Source organism: Olea europaea, chromosome 12, assembly GCF_002742605.1.
Source record: "Olea europaea var. sylvestris chromosome 12, O_europaea_v1, whole genome shotgun sequence".
Lineage (NCBI taxonomy): Eukaryota > Viridiplantae > Streptophyta > Magnoliopsida > Lamiales > Oleaceae > Olea > Olea europaea.
In genome coordinates, this window is record NC_036248.1 from 29,331,463 (window position 1) to 29,355,153 (window position 23,691).

Sequence of the window (23,691 nt, forward strand, 5' to 3'; positions counted from 1 at the left end):
TAATGTTATAATCGGAGCCGGAGCTAGAACTAGAGCATTAGCTCTACATCAGCTCGAAATGGTGCAAATGCAAAGGGTAGGTGGGGTTGGGTTGGGATTGAGCGAACGATGTTTGAATCGTTGCCGGTGGTCCAATGGACGGCTACAAAAAAAGGACTCAGGCTGTTTGGTGTGAATATGGAGTGTCCCATATTGTCATTACAACTATATTGGGACTTTTTGAACTTTTTTTTTATTTTTGACTCTTTTGAACTTTTTTTTTAAAAATTGGGACTATAATTGCAATTAGTTATTTATTTATTTATTTAAATGGAATGGTATATTAGTTATTTTATAGCTTTTGATGTTTTGCACAAGAAAAGGTAAAGGTAGAGATGAAATGTGTCAAAAAATAAAAGGTGTGAACATTTTTCACAAAAATATGAAAGTTGGGGACATTTTGTACTAATTACCCTTTACAGAGTTCACGAATGCAACTATCAAGTAACAATTTATCCTCTTTGCTACTGTTCCTTTTTTAGGAATCAATACCGACAATCTCCAATACAAGCCGTCTTTCCCTCCACCAAAGGTCACACAAAAGAACGTGTCAAAATGGAAATAGACCAGTTAGGGTCTACTTTATTAGCTTTGTCTTCATAAACTTCCAAACTGCTAAGATATAAGCCCATGAAAGGACATCATACTGGACATGGAAATACGATTATATATCTACAGAAATCGCAAAATGATATCCAAGATGAAGACAAAAAGGCAATTAAATCTTATAGAGGGTACATGAGTGGATCATTTGCTTGGGTTTCAAGTCTCAAGACGCCGTTTCAATTCTTTCAGGCTAGTACGAACCTCATTCGTAGCCCATAGCTCCATTGGGTAGATATTGGGCTGCTCACTCGTCTTTGAATTCAAGGCAAAGCTTTGTAAGCCAAAAAAATAAAAAAACATAACAAAAATTCCAATCTATCAAAAAATCATAACACAAATGTATGATAATAGAAAGGCTTGAGAAGAAAGGGGAAAAGAGAGAAATTTTTGTGGATGAGAAGAAACAAAAAAGATGGATTTGAAGAGGCGGGGTCAGGTAGCGTAAAAAATTAGAGAGAGAGCTTTTTGTCAGATTGTTGTAAATTGAGAGAGATGATTGAAACAACATTAACCTAAACGACGCCGTCTTCACACAAATGAAGGTAAAACATTGTTGTTTCCTTCTCATATAAGAAAAAAGGGATAATTGCAGCAGAGGGCTCAAACCTTTCAAATGCTAATAGACTTTTCCCAAACTTTTGATTTGTTACAACCGTCGCCCCTAACATTTTCAAACGTTGCAGGTGAAGTTCCAATGGATAAAAAAAATCCAATTTATCGTTAGTTGACTAAAAAATTGAGTTTGACTACATCTTTAATATTTTTATAAAGGGCAAAATAGTAACTTTCTATTTATTAAATTAAATAATTACATAATTAATTAATTAAATTAAAAAACAAAAAAAAAGGTGGAAAAAACTAGTATCTTTTTCCTCCGATCACTTACCCAACCTACCCAGCCCTAGCCCCAACCCCAACCCCAACCCCAACCCCAACCACTTCACATCAAGCATTTAATGCTACTAGAAATGTGTGATTAAGGGTATTTTGGACTTTGCACCCCAAAAATGTGACATTTTTTCTCACAAAAAGTGAAAATGACATTTTTTTTAACTTTCATTTTTTGTGACAATTTTGTAAAATACCATAAAGTTAATGATGCTTATTTCTTTGATATTGTCATTGCTTTTTCTCTATGAAAGTTCACAGTTTCTTCTTTCTTGGAACCTGTTTTAAAATTCAGATCAACATGGCCATTTAACAAAAAGGCTTATGACACCGCTTTCAATTTACTATCGGTTGTACTATATGTACATCATAATTTTAAATTTGTTAATCAGACGTGTCGAAAGAGGATCGAGTCAAAATTTCACCAATCAATTAAAAAATAAAATTCATCCATTTTCTTTTTGCCACCTCACCAATTTGTAATTGGTTATGTATAACAATCATTTTCCATCTAATATCGATCGCTAGATCACTGACTCGAACTCATTAACACGTTGGACATTTTCAAATGAAATTTTTTGAAGTTTATTGATAAGTTGTTTACCAATTACCACTGTAGAATCCAATTTTCACTTTTCAATTGCGTTTTGGAGATTGCTAATTATTTTTTAACGATATTTATTTTAATCCATTTTAAAAATCCTCTATCTCCTCAAGTTTAGGATTAATTTAACGAAGGACAATTGTTATCAATATTAAGTCTTGATTGGAATTTATTCATGTGTTCAGTCAATGGTTGGCAATTGAAATATTTGATAAGTAATCTATCTTTTCATCTGAATTAGTGAACGGATCGATTTTGAAAACTAGGTTTGGAACCCCCTTCCTCCATAGTCAACGCTACCGAAGGCCCTTTTGGCCTCCATTATCTAAAACTAATTTATACATTCTTCGAAAAATTTATTTCTCACAAGATCTATCATCAAAAGATTTCTACCAATCACAATTGTAACCCTTTAAAAATTAGGATTAATTATATGAACGGTCACTGAAGTCTAGTCCGAGCTACTACTTAATAGCTATGCTTTAAAAAGTATCTTGTTGGTTACACAATTATTCTTCATGTTATTCATCCATTACTCATCTTAACACTGTTGATCTAATTAGACGAAAATTCGCATGTGGCTTAGTGAATTTCAACATGGCCAAATTTTACAGTTAACCATTGTCAAGTTAGAAAGTAGCACGGAATTTTAAATACTAATTTTCAACCACACATTCTTCATTAAAATAATATTACACACAAGTAAATTTTTTTTTTAAAACCACACATTTCAATATCAATCACCATTCCATAATACACTTTTTGAAATTAAAGAGCAAAAAACATGTCGTAAGTCTTCATTTTGATGGGTTAAAATCATACGACATGCTGACTTGACAATGATTAATTGTAAAATTTGGCCATGTTGGAATTCAGTGAGTCATGTGAAAGTTTTCTAGCGACGCTTAGATAAGTGATGAATAAGTAACATAAAGAGTAATCGGGTGACAAATGAGATATATTTTAAAGTACAATTATTAAGTAATAGCTTCTCTTAAACATTAGTGACCATTTATATAATTAACCCTCACGCTATAACCCTTCTTTCAATAGAGTTACATACTTCACATAGCGTTGATTTTTCACACAGAAGGGGATTCAGACCAGCAACCAGCTACCCATAGGTGCACATGTACATGCATGAAGGGGGGACGACAGAGAAAGACGAAGGCAGAAATGGGCCCGGACGATGATGACCCTTTCCCAATCGGTAACAAGGACGCTGAGAGAGAGCGTCAGCTGGCTGCAGAAGAGTCGGCCGAGAAACCGAAGCCTTCGTCGGAAGTGGACGGCGGAGGAGAAGAGGAATCACTGCTTGACCCGAACTGCAGGATTTGGTCTGATCAAGACCTGAGCGCCACTATTGCAAGGATGAAAGCCACGTTGAAAGTGATGGGAAAAAATTTACCCGATGGTGGCGAAAAATTGCGAGTGAATATAATGCGCCACGAAGCTGAGTTGCAGAGCAGAAAAATTCGGAGGGTATGATTTTTTTGCTTCTTTGTTCTCAATTTATTTTCCCCAATTGGAAAAATGTAAATTTTGTGGGAATTCAATTTGGCCTTGGATAAGCAATTGAGTATTCATACGCGTGCGCATACGGGGAACTAATGGATGTATCTGAATCCATATCTAATTGTGCTGAAGGGTATCTTTAGCTGTGTGATGTTCCAGTCAAAACCCATGAGTTGTAATCATGGAGGTTGATTCAAAGATTTTAGTTATGTAACAGGTGAATGTGGGTTGATCTGTCTGCTGTGAGATAATCTAGGATATCCTTTTATGAAGGTGTTTATTGTGTTGGGGGTTCTTATCAAGTGTTAGGGGGGCCAAAAAATAAAAAAATAAAAAAAAATTAGTACATGCTAGTCCGTCTTGAATGCCATTGATCGGGTGCAATGAGTTTTCAGGGACTGAAAATGGGATATCCAATCATTGTTAGGCAGGTATATATTGTACTATATTCATCAATAAAAGTCCGTTCCAGTTCATCATTTACTATTAGAGAGAGAAGGTAATTTGGAGTGCATTTTTGCTAGATATATATTGTGCTATATTCATCAATAAAAGTTCATTCCAGTTCACCATTTACTATTAGAGAGGTAATTTGGAGTGCATTTTTGCTAGAATAAGGAAAAAGCATTCTAGAAAGATTGAAGTCAACTTTGAATATAAGAGCATATTCTGGTACTGTGTTCCCATGATCCATCCATTCACTTGCGTTTTAAGTGTTAAATTAGTAATCTTTGTATAAATTTGCTTCACAGGATGATGAAAAATGTAGGAAGCTTATACAATCTATCAATAACAGAACTTGTACTGGTAAGGTTATTATTCTCTTTAAGTGTCAGTATCAGAAACTTCTCTCATATAGTCTTTCAAAATGTTGATATACTTGAAAATATTTTGCGTCTTGGTCTTTTAGGTCGGGAATTCTAGTAATAAAAATAGTCTGTTCATGCAAATACAAAATCATGCCTCAAAATCATGTTACTAAGGATGAGTACTCAAGTGATTGTATCTTTCAAGTCTTGAACTACTGGGCTCCTTGACTTTGATTTTTTGCCTTCCAAGAAAAACACATGTTTTCTTTTGTCATTAATTTTTGGAAACAATACAGACAATTAAATTTGAAGTAAGGAATTGGGCTTGCTCTAGGATGCTTTGGTTGTGCACATCAAATGCATTTGATGTACTGTTTCTTCCCTGCAGTCTTATTCAGAACATCTGTTGCATAGAGCAGAAGTTAAAAGTTTAAGGTGTTGTGCAGGAGAACTTGATTTCACCGGGCCAAGAGATCCATCTTCTGCACCCTCCTCGCTATCCGTATTCAGCTCCAGTTTCTGCAGCAGTTTGGATGACAAAGTATGATTTCCATGAGTACTTTACTATATAGTCTTGGCTGCTTTAATCTTTGAGTCACTTTCATTATTTTATGCACATGATTATACAGACAGCTCATTTGACAATCAATGTCCCTGGAAAAGACATATCTACTTTGATGCAATGTGGTAGGAAGAATACAAGAGTAGACAGGAGATTTTCAGCCAGGAGAATAAAGAAGCGTGGTTCATCTTTTAGACAAAAACCATTTCAAACTTCAAACCATCTTCCAGTAAAAGTTGTTGAGCAATCCCTATCAAATGATGAACGAAAGAGAAATCTCTCTCCAACTCCTTCACCTTGTCATTTTGAAGATGATTTATCAGGCCGTTTAACAAAGAAGTATTACTTTCTATTATGTCTTTGTCTTCATCTATTTACATCTTCGCCAGGATTTGCCCCATACTATTTTTACTCGCGTCTTTTGATTAACTAACTCATAGTTGTTTCTTTTGTCGTTACTGTTATTTTAACCACTGCTACCATCAGTACTGATTTTTGCAACTTATATATGCTGTGTTGCTGCTTGTCAACTTGTACCTTTTGGTAATTAGCTTGCTTTCCACTTAATGTTTTATTATTATTATTAAAGTTGTCAAGACAGACAATAAGACTGAGTACCTTACTTTCAGCATTGACTGCACTGTATGCAAGGAGTGCTGCCAACCAAAGAATTGCAATTGATAATCCAAGCATCTTACCACTACACGAGAAATCTTTGATGTAGCAGGACAGAGCTAAACATCAACTGTCTGACAAGTTTTCTTGTATCTGTGCTATGGTTGTTGCCAAAATTAGTCATTGTGGAAGTCTAGCTAGTTATCTGTAATTGTTTAATCACCAACAAAATCTCCTGGCCTATTCACACCTGAAAAATGAAGGGAAAACTAAATATGAAAACTAAATATGTTTTGTTTTCATCTTTTTTATTTCCTTGTTTTGGAACTTGGTGGTAAACTCTTCACCAATCAAAATAACAAACGGTAATATATGGTGGGTATTCTCTAATTGATTCTGATCTCTTTCTTTTTTCATTTTTCTTTTTCCTTTTTCATATGCCAGGATTGCTGCTTGTATCCAACCTTCTCAGAATATTAGGTACGATAATGTAAGTTACCCTACTTTCTCTAGACACTCCTTCATAAATTTCTCTCTCTATGTTTTCTATAATTATTGTATTGATTTGACACTATGCCATCATTGCCTGTTACAAATAGATTTCTTATATTGATTTTACCTTCAATAATTCTGGAATAGGATGATCACAAACTCCTTAGCCGTCTCAATAAATTACCCACATAATGAAGGTAAACAAAAAATGCTACATCCAAAATGAACTTCCTATGCTTGTCCAAAAAGAGAGATTTGTCAGCCATTATATTGTATTCATAGACATTCACGTGCTTGTTTGAATGAATTTACAAAAGTAATTAAAAAATGGCGAAGGAACGTGAGAATCCAGTTTTTGAAAAGGATATGCAATTCAAGTGGCTTAAAATTTGTCCACCAAACTTTTGAACTCGTATATGTTATTTGACGGTGATTTTGGTCTTGCATTTTACTTTATAGCTAATATAATCAGTTGTTGCCTTGACTTATTGACCCCACTTCATTGCTCCATAACCATTCCATAACTATAGTAGCAGCTTTCTTTCATTCTGCAAGTCAGGTAGTGTGCTGAGCTGGACACAGTTGTCCCCTTGAGTTATAATCGTCGGCCATATCTTGCGGAGTCATAGCAATGCATTTAGCATTTCTTTTTTAGGTCCCTCTTTAGATTGTTTCCTTCTTGTGTATTAGTTCAGAATGCTGCAGGTCTTTACAGTCCTCTCATCTTCTATTTGCCGTCCATGGTTTCCACACTCAATATCCTGAAATTATTTTTCAGGGAAAGAGTATCGTTCTAGAGGATGAAGAGGAACCTGAGGTTCCAGAGAAAGCAAGAAAAGCTGACCAAGTGTATGAATGCTATCATAATGATGTATTTTAACTTCCGTAGTAAGCTTTGTGTACTGATCCTGTATTATTCATTCAGCATGAAGAGCCTAAGATATACTATTCCTCTAGATGAAATATGTGTTGTAATTTTTATAATGAATATGATATGTCATCTACCTTGAACAGAAATATTTCAAAGTCCTGTTACAAGTTCTAAGTTATTTTTTCTTCCGAACTTGTAAAATATAGGTATGATCCTGAATCAGTTGAATTCTATTGTTCAGACTTGGAATGTTTAGCTCCTCAGTCATATTTGTCATCAGACATAATGAATTATTACATCCGGTAAGTCAATGCGGGAATCAACTTTACTTTTTGTCATTATCATCTTTAGGCAAGGGACTTCCAAAACTTGAGTTCCCTTCCACAACACGCGCGCGCACACACATCTAAAAGTACCCAATTCTCCCTCTACTCTCTCCTTTGTGATTTATGATACTAGTACTACTAAAATGATCTTCGCTGGAATATACTTAAATGTCTCGTTGCGTGTAAGCAGTATTGTCTTTGTAGAAGCCATATCATTATTGAGGAACTTAGTTTCTTGCTTCTGTTTGCAAATAAAGAAAGTTAAAATTGAACTCATTCAATCTGCATTTGCTCTGTCTGTCTGTCCCGGGATTCTAATCCTATCAGTTTCTAGGAGAGGACTTAATTGGACTGCTTTTGGAAATAAATGAGTATTTTGGCTTGTTAGCTAGATACATTGATTTTGCTCAACATTATTGACCAATTTTCTCGAATTTTTCAACTTAAAACCTGGAACTACCAAGTCTCACCACCCTTGATAATGTGTTTGTACTTCCATAAACGATAGCTAGTCAGTTCTCGTAGCTGTGCCATTTACATCCATTGCTTAATGTTCGGACTGCAATTCCTGTGTAGTAATTGGAACAAATCTGGGGGAAAGTTGAAATTTATTAATTTTGAAATGAGGTCTATGGACGAGTCATTTCCATCCCTTACTATTTGTATTAGTTCCATCTTTAATGAGTTGTGACTTCGTAGTTCATTTTCTCATTATCAATCTCTCTCTTCAATCAGACTAAAACTTGATTCCCTGAATCCACTTTCACCTATTCAAAGTAAATGACATTGCATACACCGCATGAATTCGTTCTCGACGATGTTTAATCTATGTTAAAAAATATAAAAAATAATTATGTTTCTTTGTATCTTTTCAGTCTTAAGGTCTTAGTGCTACTCCATTTGAAGGCTGTGTGCTTATGCACTTGGGTGGTTAAAAGAAATAAATGGGGAGAGGCCAAAGCCGTGAATATTCATTTAATGATTTGTGGTTCTGCTCTGCGTAGGTATCTGCAGAAGCCAGCATCTTCGACAGACACAGAAAGACACAAGTATCATTTTTTTAACACATATTTTTACGAGAAGTTGAAACAGGATGTTCTAAGAAAGGTATTTATTTGTCGCTACTTAAACCCTTTTTGGATTCACCAATTCTCTATTACAACTAAACTTGGTCCCTAGTTGTGCCTCTGGAAGTTCCAAATTCATACTTGATACTTCAGTAACTGGTGAAAATCCAGGCATTAAAAATTATCTGAATGTGCATTACTTCTTGGTTGGTTCCTTATGGGCTTCTAGGTGAGGAGGAGGATGTTCACATCACTTTTGTTTTTCATGTTCCAAATTAATGTGTGATCATTTAAAGGAAACCGTTTTGTATTTGGGAATCATTTGGTTGATGTCACGGGTCTAAAAATGAGACAGTAAAGACAATTGATTCTCTCTATCTGTAAGATGACTATAGTCATTTTGTTGGCGTTTCCTTGTATTGTTGGATTTGTTATTCTAATCCAATAGAGAATTTTAAAAATCTTTTTTTTTTTTTCATCATAAACATTAGCTTATTTGCAGGGATGAGTCCTCTTTGCAATTCTCTATTTGAATGTTTAACTTTCCATGGAGTCTTTCATAGGCTGTTTTTCTTTCAATAATGCAGAACAAGCTGGAAACTTCATTTGTGAAGTTCAGAAGATGGTGGAAAGGCATCAATATATTTGAGAAAGCATATATTTTCCTACCAATTCATGAAGAGTAAGTTGTGGTTAATTCTGAAGCTCTTCGGAGTTGAATTTAGTTTACTCATGGGAAAGAAAGATATGCTGATTAATTAAGGTGAAAACTGATGAATTCTGAGAGATCTGTACTTCAATTTCTGTTCAATATTGTCCATCTTCATCTATTAAGTCCTCACTTTTCACAGAGTAGGTTTTAATTATTAAACTTGTATGTAAAATTATTCTCCGAATTTATAATTTGTCATCACTGTTGCTTGACATTTGGTGATATTGATCTTATAATCAAAAGTTTCTGTTTCTTTAACTTTTTCTTGAACGAAGTTTAGCACTTGTACAAGATAAAGATGTCGTACATGGTCGTTATATTGACTGAAACAGTTGATGCAGCCATGTTAATGGCAGCAGTGAACTGCCACTCTGCCAGTTTAATATTTACACGTCTCCATCGAATCACTGATTTGGAAGCACACATTATATTGCTGCTTAATGAGTGTGATAGACATGATCAGAGCCATCTCTGAGTTTCTTCCCTGTTGTTGAGGGACAAAAAATCAATCTCTATGATAGGATCCCGAGGACAATTTGGACAGGTCAAGCAAAAGGGCAGAACGGGATATTTAAGTCACTGATTCACATGGTGGATAATTTGGGAATCTTCTGGAACACAATTGCAGTGAACATAAAAGAAGGTGGGAGGGTAGTGTAGGATTGCTTTCTATGTTGAGAGAAAATTGGGGAGAGGTAACCCAGAGGGATAGTTGGCTTTGAGTTTGCTCTCCAATGGTTACCAATTCGAATCCTTTTAGGACCATTGAGGTGAGTACCCGACTGTGAACTTCAGGGCTCCGTGGAATTAGTCGAGGTGTGCGTAAGTTGGCCCGAACACCCATGGTCATAAAAATTAAAAAATAATAAAATTGGGGAGAGAGGCAGGTCTCTCAGAAAACTTTTCATTCAGTAGTTCAGTGAAGTGTAACTTGATCTGAACACATCTATAAATAAGCACGCTCCTGCTTTGGATGCTTTGATTTTTAAAACTTATATGCGAGTCTGCATTATAGTGTTTCATAAAACTTATGGCAGGCTTCTGTTTTGACCCCTTATCCCATTTTGCTGAGCTCACAATGATCTCTGTGTTCTGCTTTTTCTCTCTTTTGCAGTTTACATTGGAGTTTGGTCATAATTTGTATTCCAGATAAGGAAGATGAATCAGGACCAATTTTACTTCATCTGGACTCTTTAAAATTTCACTCCAGCAAGTCAATTTTTAATAATATACGGAGGTCAGTTGAATTCTATTTTTGGCTGTAAAGTTATGTGGCATGCCACTGTTTTCAAGCATAGTTCATGAGATTTATGATAGCTATACTATGAGTGCCATTCATTTATGGGTTGGTCGTGCACAATTATCAACTAATTTTTTTATTACCAATTCTTTCAAAAGCTTAAGCTGTTGTAGATCGTTATACAATTTATATGTTAAAAATGCCATTTCATGTGCGAGTTAAATACTTTCTGAATGAACCAAACACATAAAAGTCAGGTCATAAGGTGGTGGTGATATTTGAAAGCAAGGCTACAACCTTTGGCTGCTTGTTATCAAGTGAAATTACCACGTCATTGCAATTTGAAATAATTGTCTGTTTTATATTAGCACGAATAACGACTTATTAATTCTATTCTGCGCTCTCCCCTAATCTCTTAACCTTATAGGTAAGAAGATTGCTTCTATATCTTGTTAAAACTTATTATATATCCATGTGGTACCTTGCGCTCTTGTATCAATTATTTTGCCACGAGACGAGCCCTACCACTTGTAGATACGATACTTTTAGTCTTCTTTGTGATTTTTATTTTTATTTTTATTTTTTTGTGTGCCATATTCTTAATTTAGTACCGATATCCTGTAATATTTTCTGTTCTCCAGTTAGGGGATGTGTAATGTACAGTAACTCAACTCTGATAAGATCTGGATTGACTGGTAGAAAAAGAAATGTGAAGCACCTCTAAAATCTTAATAAGTATTAATATCTCTTCTTCCTTATTTTCTGATAAACATGGACCATTCACATTATTTAACCCCATAAATTTTATTGGTTCTGATTATAAATTCATTGATCTTTCTTTAGAGCTTGTATCTGCTGTATTTCTCTTTGCTTTCTAAATGGCATGGGCACCGGATTTCAGCACAATTTGCTGGTTGCCTTCCTTCTCTTTGATGGTAGTTTGACTTACAAATGTACACCTTGCTGTTTAACCATATGGCACAGTCATTCGTTTAAGGAAAAGCAAGGAAATAGAAGGGCTAGATCGTGGAATTTTTGTCCATATGATTAAATTTGTTGATTCTTCCACAACAAGTGTACGGGGAATATGCTGTTGTTGATCTTATCATCATGCTATGTCACTTTGTTGCATTTTGGCAAGTAGAGTGCTTGCTGCTTGACATTCTATTTTGTATATTCTGAGCAAGGCATAATTCACTTAATTCAGTCCTCAGAAACACAATGTTTAACCAATTTCTCTTTTAACTTCAGAATAAATGTTCAATATGAAATTTAAAGTCATTTTCATCTTCACCTTGTTGTTGACATGAAATATGTATATCATTCTGCAGCTTTCTAATAGAAGAGTGGAAATTTTTGAGGCAAGGAGAATCTAAGTCCCAGTGTCTGATCGCAGACAAAATATGGCGGAAACTTTCTCGAAGAATTGATGAGAAAATAATTGAGGTACTCCCATGCTTCTTTGGCTTTCAATAAGATTGTTAGATTCTGTTATTTCTAGCCTGTTTGAAAAAATTTCTATTTGTAATTCAGTATCTTGGGACATAGCATGCTTTGTCATTGCTTGAAACAAGGTTATGATTGTAATATTTCCTTTTGTATGCTTCTTTAACTACATAATTCCGTGATTTGATAATTTCACCTGTTTTTAGAAATATTAGGTTAACAGCCTGCATCACAGGATCTAGTCGGTATCAGCTATGTTGAACCGACACGTAAACAGATCCTGCGTTTCGTTGTCCAATATACATGTCGAATACGCTTTGACATGAAAATGTCACATGTCGTAGTAAGAAGCATGGATTCGAATACATAAAAAATTTGGATGCAATAAGATACGGGTACGTCTATACAACTTATAAAAAAAATTAGGATGTATGAATACGTAATTCAGATACAACACTTTTAGTATGTGTGTAGTATGTTTCATAAGTTAAATAATAAAAATCAGCATAATTTCATTTTTATAAAGACAATAAAATAGAAGTCTGACATGTATTAAAAGTTTTGGGTAATTGGCACAAAACGTCCTTACCTTTCAAGTCTATTGTGGAAAACGTCCCTACCTTTCATTTTTTGGCATTTTTGCCCTCATTTCAACCTTTCTTTGCGCTGGACGTCCTTCCGTCCATATTCCGTCAGTTTTTCCGTTAATTAAAGGGTAATTGACACAAAACGTCCCTACCTTTCAAGTCTATTGTGGAAAACGTCCCTACCTTTCATTTTTTTGCATTTTTGCCCTCATTTCAACCTTTGCGCTGGACGTCCTTCCGTCCATATTCCGTCAGTTTTTCCGTTAATTAAAGGGTAATTGACACAAAACGTCCCTACCTTTCAAGTCTATTGTGGAAAACGTCCCTACCTTTCATTTTTTTGCATTTTTGCCCTCATTTCAACCTTTGCGCTGGACGTCCTTCCGTCCATATTCCGTCAGTTTTTCCGTTAATTAAATACAAAAATACCTTTTTCTTTCCATAAACAAGGGTAAAATTGTCCTCACCCACTTCACCCCTTTTTCCTGCCATCAACTTAGTCCATAAGTAACAGTAGCAGTAACATGAATCTGAAAATACTTTAAATGATTAAGTTAAATAAAGAAAAAATATCGTGAACACATTATATTTCACAATTCCACAACTACTGTTGCTGTCATCTTGTGTCACTGGAAAAATTTAGAAAGACATTTTTGAAATATGGACAGAAGGACGTCCAGCGCAAAGAAAGGTTGAAATAAGGGCAAAAATGTCAAAAAATGAAAGGTAGGGACGTTTTCCACAATAGACTTGAATGGTAGGGACGTTTTGTGCCAATTACCCGAATGTTTAACGGAAAAACTGACGGAATATAGACGGAAGGACGTCCAGCGCAAATAAAGGTTGAAATGAGGGCAAAAATGCCAAAAAATGAAAGGTAGGGACGTTTTCCACAATAGACTTGAAAGGTAGGGACGTTTTGTACCAATTACCCTAAAAGTTTTAATACTATTAGCTATTTTCAAAATAAAATTATAGTTGTCAACTATTAACACGGTTTTACCTGTATTAAAAGTTTTAATATTATTATTTATTTTCAGTAATAAGTGTAAATTGTATAGTTATCTATTAACTTAAAACACGATTAGTTTATTTGAAATTAACCCGCTTTAAAAAAATGACCAATTGACTCACTTCAAAAATATTGACCCATTTTTATTTTTAAAAAACATAATTTTTTTTGCTTAATCTATGGCCCTTCCACTACACTTGTAGGTAGTAGCCTCTACCGACTTCACTCGCTTTTGATGACATTTTTCATTGGATTCGTCAATAGTTTAATTTCTCTGTTTTTTCAATCGATCTCTTTTAAGTGGGTCGATTTCAAATAAAGAAAACAAATAACAGATTATTACACACTTACACTTATTATTGAAAATAGAAAATATTATTACAACTTTTAATAAATATAAAATCGTGTTAATAGTTGATAATTATAGTTTATTATTGGAAATAGATAATAATATTAAGACTTTTAATACATGTAAACTTCTGTTTAATTTTTTTATTTTTATTTTTTATATATAATAATGACATTGTGATTTAACTCATAAAAGCCTACATGTAAATGTATTCGTACATCCTAAATTTATTTAAATTTTATATCTGCGTACACGTATGTATTCGAATTTTTGCTCCCTGGCCCAGTCTTTCTTCCCAAGCATATCTTCCAAGACCTCAGGGCTAGTTGCTTTCTTACTCCACTCTATAGTTTGATGATCGATAGGCTTTGGGCTTCTATGTTCACAATGGTTACTAATGCGAGTACGAGGTTATCATACTACCCAGCGTGGGCCTTCTAAAGAACCTCTTTCTATTTCCCCAAAGTGTGCTGGCTTTCCATCTCTTCTTCGAACTCGTTGGTTACATCATTCTTACCTTATCTAGGTGCTTTATTCTAAGATGAATCAAATGTTTTCAGGAACATGTATAAAGAGCAATTTAATACTTTGGTTCCTCTTCGATTTGGGCTTAAAAATAGATTATTTTAAATCTTGTATATTTGGAGAAATTTGATATGGCCAGAATACATGCAATAGAAGCTTTGTATATGGTTCAATCCTTTTAGTAGAAGTTGGCGAAACAAGAGGCACCAAAGGCCCCAGTGATTCTTTGAGCCAGTTTAGTCTATGGAGGGTGAGTCGGGCCTAAGATTAGGTTGAAAGGTGTAGTTGATGGATATGTGATCCTTCCTATACAACTCCTGGTTGGTCCTAAGGGAGAGGAGGTTAGGTTTGTTGAAAGCTCGTTATTAATTCAAGAATGTAAGGTGCCTGCGGAGATATTGTTACCATGCACATAACTAGGGAAAAGCAGAAGTGAACAAAGAAAGATAATGCTGCTAAAAGTGTTGACGAACGCCAATTTTGTCGAGGACTGTAAATATGTAGAGGATGCAACTTTTTGTTGGCCTTCAAGAGAGAGAAAAAAAGAAGACTACATGGTTTCTTGACCCTGGTGCTCGCAGCCGTCTCAAAATGTCGTTCAAGTTGGATAAATAGAAGAAAATATAGAGTTAAACAATGAGGTTTACATGAAAAAAAAAAAAAAAAAGTGTTTCTGTCATTTTCACTTTGTTTGATCATTCAGCGTTTTTTCTTTTTCCTATTGGCATGGAAACAGGTACCACAACAACAAAATGACTATGACTGTGGTCTCTTCGTTCTTTACTTTATGGAACGCTTCCTTGAAGACGCCCCTGAGAGGCTTAAGAAGAAGGATTTGACCATGGTACTAAAATTCTCTGCTCTTACTATACTGCATCAGGGATTTTTTCTTTCCTGGCTTATTTTTCTTTACGGAGTGCGGGTATTAGCAATTTTTGATCATCACTGTGGTGTGTGTGGGTGTATATAATATTCAATATTCATATTTGGCTAAGCTTTCTAATGGAAATACTGTCTTGGAAAGTACTGACTCCATAAAACTATTTTTTTCCTAGTTTGGCAGACGGTGGTTCAAACCGCAAGAGGCTTCTAGTCTGAGACGGAAAATTAAGATTTTACTTAAAGAGGAGTTCAAGAATGCAAATGCTGGTAAATCTGTTTTGAATCCTGAGGTTCCATCTTAAATGGTTACTCCAATACCAATAGAAAGATTGCAGTAAATCGATACTACATTCGTTGTTTGGCGTGCCGGACTTGTGTCGAGGATGCTATATTTGTATGGGGACAGATTTCGACAAAGACCAAAAGGTTGTGCAGTAGAGTATTTGGCACAATATCAATTCTACATTTGAATAATTGTGATGTACATTGTAGAAATTAGCAGGCCAAAAGATGTTCCATTTGATAATTTATTCATGGTATTTGGCACAATATCAATTCTACATTTGAATAATTGTGATGTACATTGTAGAAATTAGCAGGCCAAAAGGTGTTCCATTTGATAATTTATTCATGTATCCTAATTAACTTGTATGAATTAGTACGTTTGATTTATTAAAAAACATATATTTGAATTTTCCTTGTGGTAATTTATAGGCTTATTAATTCTATAAATTAACAATTTGTTAAAGAATAATGTTATTTGCAGTTGTTCCCTATTCGAGTCGTCCTACATTACATACGAATGACATAATTAGTTGATGTACAGGTCAATAAAAAACTACATTTAATGTATCAAATAATTATCGTCATATGCATACCACGTAAGACGGATATCATGGTGAGAAACTACTAATAACATTATTTTTTGTTAAAATATAAATAATTGATTGTGTAAAGGGAAAAAGAAAAGAAAAAGGCAATTTTACATATGCTGTCTCGCACTCATTATTTATGGTGAGTTTGAGACAATTATTATTAGAACACTTGTGATGTAGAACACCAGTATTATCAAGTCCATTTTCGGTTGGAATTAAAATCAAATTTTTATTAAAAATTAATGAAATGCGTGGTTGAAAAGTTATTGATCTTATAAATTATGGTTAAAATTAGTTGTAGACTTTGATTTAGATTAAAATCTACTCCTAACGGAGACAGTTTTTAACTGTAAAGCTTCTAGAAATTTTTATTGATTGTCTAGAACTCAAAAAGTACCATGAATATCAAATTAAACGTTTGACAGTATAATTATAATCTCTACATTTCAATTGAAAAAAAGTTGTGAAAACCAACGTTCATAATAAAGCTTCTAACGCTCCTTGAAATTTAGCAGGAACTCGAAGCAAAGGAGCCTGGATTTCACCCGGCTTGCCAAGCTGACCGCAGGCAGCCATCTGATCATCGCCTCGACTCAGTCTCAAGAAAACAACGCACCCTGCTTCAGCAAGAACATTACGAAATTCAATCATCTTCTCCTCCTTTGTCGGTTTAAACTGGGATCCTTGATGAGGGTTAAACGAAATTAGATTGATCTTGCAAGGAATGCCTCGTACAAGATCAATTAGCCTCTTTGCATCCTCAATACTGAAAAACAAATCAAACTACTGATATAACCGATATATTTCGTTCACGTATAGACGAGTTTTTAGAGAAGTGGGTGGAACCTAGTAAGCAAGAGATACACACTAAATTTAACAACTATGTAGCTGTATTCGCGTTATACACGAGAAATGTATAGCACTTTTGGGAGTGGAATAGCCTAATCAGTTCTGAAGGACAACGTCGACTATCATATATGATAGTCGTATTTAATATTTGATATCACCAGCATTAGTACAAACTGGGGAGCACGTTTATAGGTATTTGGGCATGGAAGGAACTCGGAGATGATATCATTTATGGAGACAATCGATGCAAATCTCAAAACCGGTTGCATCGATCCCACTAATCAACGAATATGCATATTACTATTTTGTGGAACAATAACAATTATAGTTGAAGAACTGGTTAAACTTTTAGATGATCGATAGATCAGACATCTAAAAGAGACAAATTACGAGTCGTCTAACCTGTCATTAACTCCTGCAAGCATTACGTATTCAAATAAGACCTTGTAGTTGTGCTTCAGTCGAAGCTCCTCTCGAAGGGTGCCAAGCAGCATTTCTAAGTTGTACTTTCGGTTAATTGGCATGACCCAATTTCTGACCTGCATAATTTTTATAAAAGTGCAATTAACTCTATATACACTCTAACTCCCTCCTGGTCTACTATTTGTTTGGTTAAAATAAAGCTCCAAGAGAAATACCTCATTGGTTGTGGCATTTAAGCTGACAGCTAAAGCACAATTAGATTCATTGAGAAAACGTTTTAATTGGGGCACGAGCCCGCTTGTTGAAACAGTAACCTTCCGAGGACTGAATTGAAGACCTTGCTCATCGACCAATATATCTCCAGCTTTAATAACATTCTCATAGTTGTGAAGTGGTTCTCCCATTCCCTATATATTCATCGATGAAAATACCTTTGTTAGCGCTAGAAAAGTGCTTAATATAAATACCATCCTATGCACTCCTAATTAGTGGAATTCAAGGGGAATGGCCACATTTGGTAGCTCGTGTGCTTGATCTTTCAGTCTAAGATCGAAATCCTTCGCTCCCCCATTCCTACCATCCAAAACAGGCCTCTATCTTCCCCGTAAGCATAAAAAGAAAAGTGGTTTGTCTTCCCAATTATGTTTGAGTTGATAGATAATGAACTCAATTATACACTACAGCACATTCTTATCAGTAAGTAAAGTTTCTGATTCTTCGTCCCATAATAAGTATGTGATGTCTTGGCACTAATTTTGGATCGTGGGTTATCAAAGATTCTGCCTCTTTTTTTGCAAAGTGTTTAAACTATAAGCACTTTGGTGAAACCACTTTTTATCCACATATTTTATGGGATTCACTACCTATTTATCCACCACTCATCTTTATCATAACTTAAAACTATTATAAACAATTCCCAAACATGCATCTTTCAGAGACTTTCTTTACCGTGTCGGCAAGGATTCTCACAATTCAAAATTCTGATTCTAACAGCTTCACAAACAATGTACAAGCTTATTTCTTTATCAATTTTCTAATGATCACAATCTAGTATTCCATGTTGCGCCAAAAAGAACTCAAATTCTTTCAGGTCAACAGATTCTATAGGCACGACAAATGGTAAAGAAATTTTAACATTATAAATTGAGATAAAAGGAAGTAATACTAAAGTAACTCTGAGAGTACTTATCAGTATCTTAACAAGAAAAGCTAGTTGAAATGAAATCGACTCCTGTTCAGGATTAAAGATTTCACAGGCAAGTATCACAATTGTAAACTGGCTTGAGAAATAAACCCCCTCCCCCACCCCAACACCCCCTAAAAAAAGAAAAAAAAAAAAAAAAAAAAAAAAAAACACCCCCTAAAAAAAGAAAAGAAAAAAAAAAATGAGCACATCAATAATTAATCATGAAAAAGTGCAGATAAACTTAATCTCATGTGCAATTCAGTTAAACATTTACCATGAATACAACATTTGTTATGGTGCCAACTTCATGTGAAAGCAGGCGCCGAGCAAGAACAACCTGTTCCACTATCTCAGCTGCAGATAAACTTCTTTTAAGCCCCATTCTGCAAAACAACTCAGTACATTACAATGCAAGTAACCTTAAGCAGGTTTGAGCCTCATTCTCTAAAAACCCATTTTCAACAACACATTCTTTCAATAAAATAATTTTGCACGTAAATTCAAAACTTTTTCACACTTTTCAACCACACATTCTTCAAAAAAATCACTATCACAAAATATATTTCCCAAAAAATGGGGCTCAAACATAGTGATTTAATGGAGCGTGTTTGACCAAGCTTAAAAGTAAGTGAAAAGTTCATTTAAAGTAAAACATACTTATTCACATACAAGCTAAATTTTTACGCTTAGTCAAATATGTTCCATTTATGAATAGAGTATCCAAGCAATATATGTAAAATAATAGAACGATGAAGATCAAGCATGCCTTCCAGTGTAGCAGAACTGACAATTCATTGCACAGCCCACTTGACTAGAAACACATACTGTATTTCTTCCCCTCTGGCAAGGAATCACAACGGTTTCAATGACTAGTCCATCTTCCAATGTGAATAAAATCTGCAATCTCCTGTGAGTTCAGAATAAATGAGATGGTTCTTCTACATTCAAGTACATTCAGAGAGATTTATCTACCTTCTTTGTTCCATCAGATGCTGTATAAATATCCGTCACAGACAATGCTTTAAATTCAGCATGTTCACTCAACATCCTCTTGAAGTCCTTGTTCAAACCTGGCAAATGTGAATGAAATAAGAGCTTCAGCACCATTCGATGGAGGGGTAGAAAGAGAAACCAAAGTTATATGTAGGATATATGCCATGCCAACTGTAAAATAGAAAGTATTAAGAAAACATAGCCAACAGAGTTATATGTAGGATATATACACTACACTGCAAAACAAAACATAAATCTAGCTCATAAAGAGGAGGATAACCTTCCAATTCTTCTGCATGTCGTGCCCATGTATTGTTCCCATACAGGCGCTTCCATAACATCAAAGCCTGAGCAGGCCTAAAACCATGTGACCGAACCCAATTCTGTTATGAAGCATAATAAATTAGAAGCAGTGACGAGCAGCAGAAAAATTCTTCATGATCTTAAAGCCATCCTTAAAAAATTGAATCAAACAGAAAATAATCTAAAGTTGTAACCAATCAATCACGTTTAAAAGAACAACCGACAAAATAAAACCTTATGCCTAAAAATTTAAAAGATTATTGGTCATTACAAGAAGGTCCAGTAAGAAACTGTCCCTCAGCCCCGCACGCTATCCCATCCTCAACCCAAAGAGCCCATCTATGCATTTTAGACAGTTCTATAACATCATAGCCAGCTCGAGCCCTTAACGATGAGATGGAACTCAATGCATTACAGCAGCCGGTAACATAGGATTTAGAGCAGCAGGAAAAAAAATAAAAATAAATAAATAAATAAAATTAATTCGAAGTAAGATAAGAATAAAGCTATACATCATCAAAGTTCAGTTGTTCTTAAATTCACTATATAATCCAAAATTATGTCCAAATAAAATAATTTGTAGAACACAAAAAATGAACTTGAACTGTAAAGAAACAAATATGAACATTTACTCGAAAGAATACGAAACCATGGAAAAACAAACCTCAAGTTCCGGGTATCTCATTCCTTTCAAAACCACTTTCGATCCCTTCATTGGAATTCCATTTTTCTCCCCAACTCCTATTAGATAAAATAAAACGAACCCACATCATCATTTCAATCCAAAACAAAAACACAACATTTAAACACTTACAATTATAATACGCAAGTACTTCGTAGTGGGATTTACCTGAAGGGATGGTGATTGAAAGAAGAGGGGATGGTGAGGAGTTGTTTGAGATAGAACGGACATGGGAACTGGGAAAGAGAGTGAGTTGTCGTGGTGACTTTATTGTACAAGGGAAGGATATGGAAGGGACTATTGTAACAGCGGAAGTGATGAAAGAGGAGTGAGAGGCAGAGACGGTGGCAGTTATTAAAAATCGCCGCCTCATCCACATACTGCCGCCGTCGCTGCTCAACCGCATAGTGACTGAAAGAGCTTGAATGGAAAGTATAATATATAATTAACGAAATTATAATTAATAAAATTTTAATTTAATTTAGTCAACAACAAGCGTTTGTAGTCCAACGGTTAGGATAATTGCCTTCCAAGCAATAGACCCGGGTTCGACTCCCGGCAAACGCATTTCACAATTTTTTACTCTCTCTTCACTTCGAGATAATAGTACTTTTTTTTTAATGTCCCGTTGCCTAAAAAATATAAATTTAAGATGATTTTATGAACTTTCTTCTGTGCAAGATATCTTGGATACTATACAACGAGAGAGAATAAGATAAGTTGATTGATTAAATTTTTTTAATTTTTTTTTAAAAAGAACTTTTGTTACTAAATAAAACAGTAAAAAATAATTAATCGTCACCAACTGTTGACTCGATCTCTATTACCAAAGCTTCATTGTTTTGAGCAGGTAAGTTGTCGAACTATTATTGCAATTTTTGTATATTACAAACGGGTCATCTTTTATGTCAATCTTCTTGGAAAATGATTTTTTTACTTATTTGTGGTGTTGGGCGTTTTGAATTTCATGAGGGATGTTTGGGCATTTTGAATACTAAAAATGGGTTGTCTTCTTTATGAATTTTGCGACAATTTTTCGACCACTTCCGACCACCGATACCACCGGATTTTGATACCGTTGGAAAACCTGCAATGTCCTCTTCAATTACAACAAAAAAATCCCCCAAACTCCAAAGGATTCGGCCGGAATGAACCCACAAAGTTGGCTACCCAAAAAGGCAAAAATTTGCCCAAATTTTTGGTGGACTTTTGCGGCGATTTTTTGACAACTTCCGAACACCAAGATCGCCAGATTTTGATACCGTTGGAAAGTCACAATATCCTCTCTAATTAGCATCCAAAATCTCCCCAAAACTCCAAAAGATTCGGCCAAAATAAACCTGCAAAGTCGGCATCCAATTTGGGATGCCAACTTTGTGAGTTTATTCCGACAGAATCTTTTGGAGTTTTGGGGAGATTTTGGATGCTAATTAGAGAGGATATTGTGGGATTTCAACGGTATCAAAATCTGGCGGTCTTGGTGGTCGAAAGTCGCTGAAAATTGTCGTAAAAGTCGCCCAAAAATCTAAAAATCTGGGCAGATTTTCAGACTTTTTGGGGAGAATTTTGTGGTGATTTTTCGATCTAATTCCTTTGTGTTACGGAGACATTTTGAGTGGTAATTGAAGAGGACGTTGTGAGCTTTCCAACGGTATCAAAATTCGATGGTATCGGTGGTTGGAAGTAGCCGAAAAATTGTCGCAAATGTAACCAAAAAAACTATAAAAGTATTTTTCAATTTCAGTGATCGTTTCAGAAATTTTTTGAACTTCAGTGACCGTTTTTTAAAGCGTCCCAATACTTAAGTGATCGTTACTGAAAGTTTTAAACTTCAGTGACCGTTTTGTAATTTTTCTGTAAGTTCAGTGACCGTTTGTGAAATTAACCCATTGACTATTTGTAAGGGCCCATAAAAAATGAATCTGATGACATTATCTTCTTCGTTGGCCCCTAGAAACCTTACTTGAATCTATTCAATCGATAGCCAAAGGTTTGCCTACAAAATTTGTCGCTGTTGCGCTAAAATCCTTCTTCATCCGCCTATCATTTGAGATTTGATCTCAATCCAAATTTCGCTCCATTCGATTATTATAAAGGATACTTGATAATATACTATATAGTATAGAAGTTAAAATATTATCAACAACAATAACACCAACAATAATAATAATGCTTTCGAATAAATTTTATATTTATTTAATCCAATTATAAGTTAAAATGTTTTTTTTTTTTTTTTTTTTTTTTAACTTGCATTTTGTTAGTTTTAAAGTTTTATAAAATGATTTCATTATAGCTTTCCGTAAAAGCTCCATTACAGCTTTTAAAGAGAAGCTCGGAATTTGGACGTCTTCAAAACATCTTTCAAGCTTTTTTGTCAAAAAATACTTTTTTAAGTTTCGCTTAACAGCCAATAAAATTTGTTTTAAATTTTGAAAAAGATCTTACAAATGCACTCTAAAACTTTCATTTTATTTATAAAATTCAGTATACTGTTTGAATTGCTAAGTTACAGAAATATTAATTAGAACATGTAGATTGCAAATGGATTCTGACTGATAAACAAAAATAGATTATTTAATTTATATTTTATGTTATTAATAACATCCTTCCCATGATTGTTGATGCTTTCAAACAGAACCCCCGGCCTATACCGGTCCCAATTGGCGCTCTTTTGAATAGGATCAATGTGGTCCTGTTCAAGAAGAAAGATCTTCTCATAATATTTCGTTGAATGTGTTGGAGGAATTTTGTGAATAGTGACGCCAAAATAAGTATAATGATGGTTTGTAAATCCGTGCCGAAAATTGGACAGAGTAACGGCAAAGAAAACACAAATAAGAAGAAGAAGAAAGTAGGGACAAAGCCGAGGTAAGAGTTGGACTCTTTGTCCTTAAGTCGAATTTGCCCCGCAACGGTGTCTACGGATTTCGACAATCGACTCCCAAGATACAACGGCTACACTTGTGTTTGTAGCACTCCAAAACACAAGTACAACGAACCAAATTTAGGCTTATGTACTCTAAGGATGAAAAGAAGGAAAATCAAAATAAATGAAATGATTTTGATTTTGGATAGAAGAGAGGATGAGAGATGTTTTGCATATCAAATTGTGAGGAATAGGACACCCAAAGGGTCCTATTTATAGACCATGAAAGGGTGTGGACGAAATGGTTGAGGCCAAACCATGCACCCTTTCCAAACAATGCACCTTTATGAAAAGGTGTCTATTCACT

The 23,691-nt window shown here is 34.8% G+C and overlaps 2 protein-coding genes and 1 non-coding gene across 3 annotated transcripts; 2 read left to right on the forward strand and 1 right to left on the reverse strand.

The window, feature by feature from the left end:
* The first annotated feature begins 3,184 nt into the window (after nt 1-3,184).
* On the forward strand, nt 3,185-15,844 carry LOC111406331 (ubiquitin-like-specific protease 1D). The gene is made up of 14 exons (XM_023035718.1): nt 3,185-3,619; nt 4,405-4,459; nt 4,908-5,002; nt 5,091-5,362; nt 5,510-5,566; nt 6,083-6,128; nt 6,909-6,979; nt 7,208-7,303; nt 8,203-8,434; nt 8,982-9,076; nt 10,221-10,343; nt 11,678-11,792; nt 15,002-15,109; nt 15,321-15,844. The coding sequence occupies exons 1-14, from the start codon at nt 3,278-3,280 to the stop codon at nt 15,447-15,449; spliced, it is 1,836 nt and encodes a 611-aa protein (XP_022891486.1). The 5' UTR covers nt 3,185-3,277; the 3' UTR covers nt 15,450-15,844.
* A 534-nt stretch (nt 15,845-16,378) lies between these two features.
* LOC111406332 (dual-specificity RNA methyltransferase RlmN) lies at nt 16,379-20,865 on the reverse strand. Its single transcript, XM_023035719.1, has 9 exons — nt 20,627-20,865; nt 20,441-20,517; nt 19,754-19,856; nt 19,453-19,550; nt 19,247-19,377; nt 18,755-18,863; nt 17,510-17,701; nt 17,274-17,410; nt 16,379-16,788 (listed from the first exon to the last, which is right to left on the reverse strand). The coding sequence occupies exons 1-9, from the start codon at nt 20,862-20,864 to the stop codon at nt 16,500-16,502; spliced, it is 1,374 nt and encodes a 457-aa protein (XP_022891487.1). The 5' UTR covers nt 20,865; the 3' UTR covers nt 16,379-16,499.
* An 88-nt stretch (nt 20,866-20,953) lies between these two features.
* TRNAG-UCC lies at nt 20,954-21,025 on the forward strand. Its single transcript has one exon. It is a non-coding gene; the product is annotated as a tRNA-Gly (tRNA).
* The last annotated feature ends 2,666 nt before the right edge of the window (nt 21,026-23,691 follow it).

Coding starts and splice junctions, on each gene's coding strand:
- LOC111406332 (XM_023035719.1), bottom strand. CDS start 20,864: ATGCGGTTGAGCAGCGACGGCGGCAGTATGTGGATGAGGCGGCGATTT. Junction 19,378..19,452: donor CATCTGATGGAACAAAGAAG/GTAGATAAATCT, acceptor AGGAGATTGCAG/ATTTTATTCACATTGGAAGA. Junction 16,789..17,273: donor CTTGCAGGAGTTAATGACAG/GTTAGACGACTC, acceptor TTTGTTTTTCAG/TATTGAGGATGCAAAGAGGC.
- LOC111406331 (XM_023035718.1), top strand. CDS start 3,278: ATGAAGGGGGGACGACAGAGAAAGACGAAGGCAGAAATGGGCCCGGAC. Junction 5,567..6,082: donor TTGTCAACTTGTACCTTTTG/GTAATTAGCTTG, acceptor TTCATATGCCAG/GATTGCTGCTTGTATCCAAC. Junction 7,304..8,202: donor ATAATGAATTATTACATCCG/GTAAGTCAATGC, acceptor GTATCTTTTCAG/TCTTAAGGTCTTAGTGCTAC.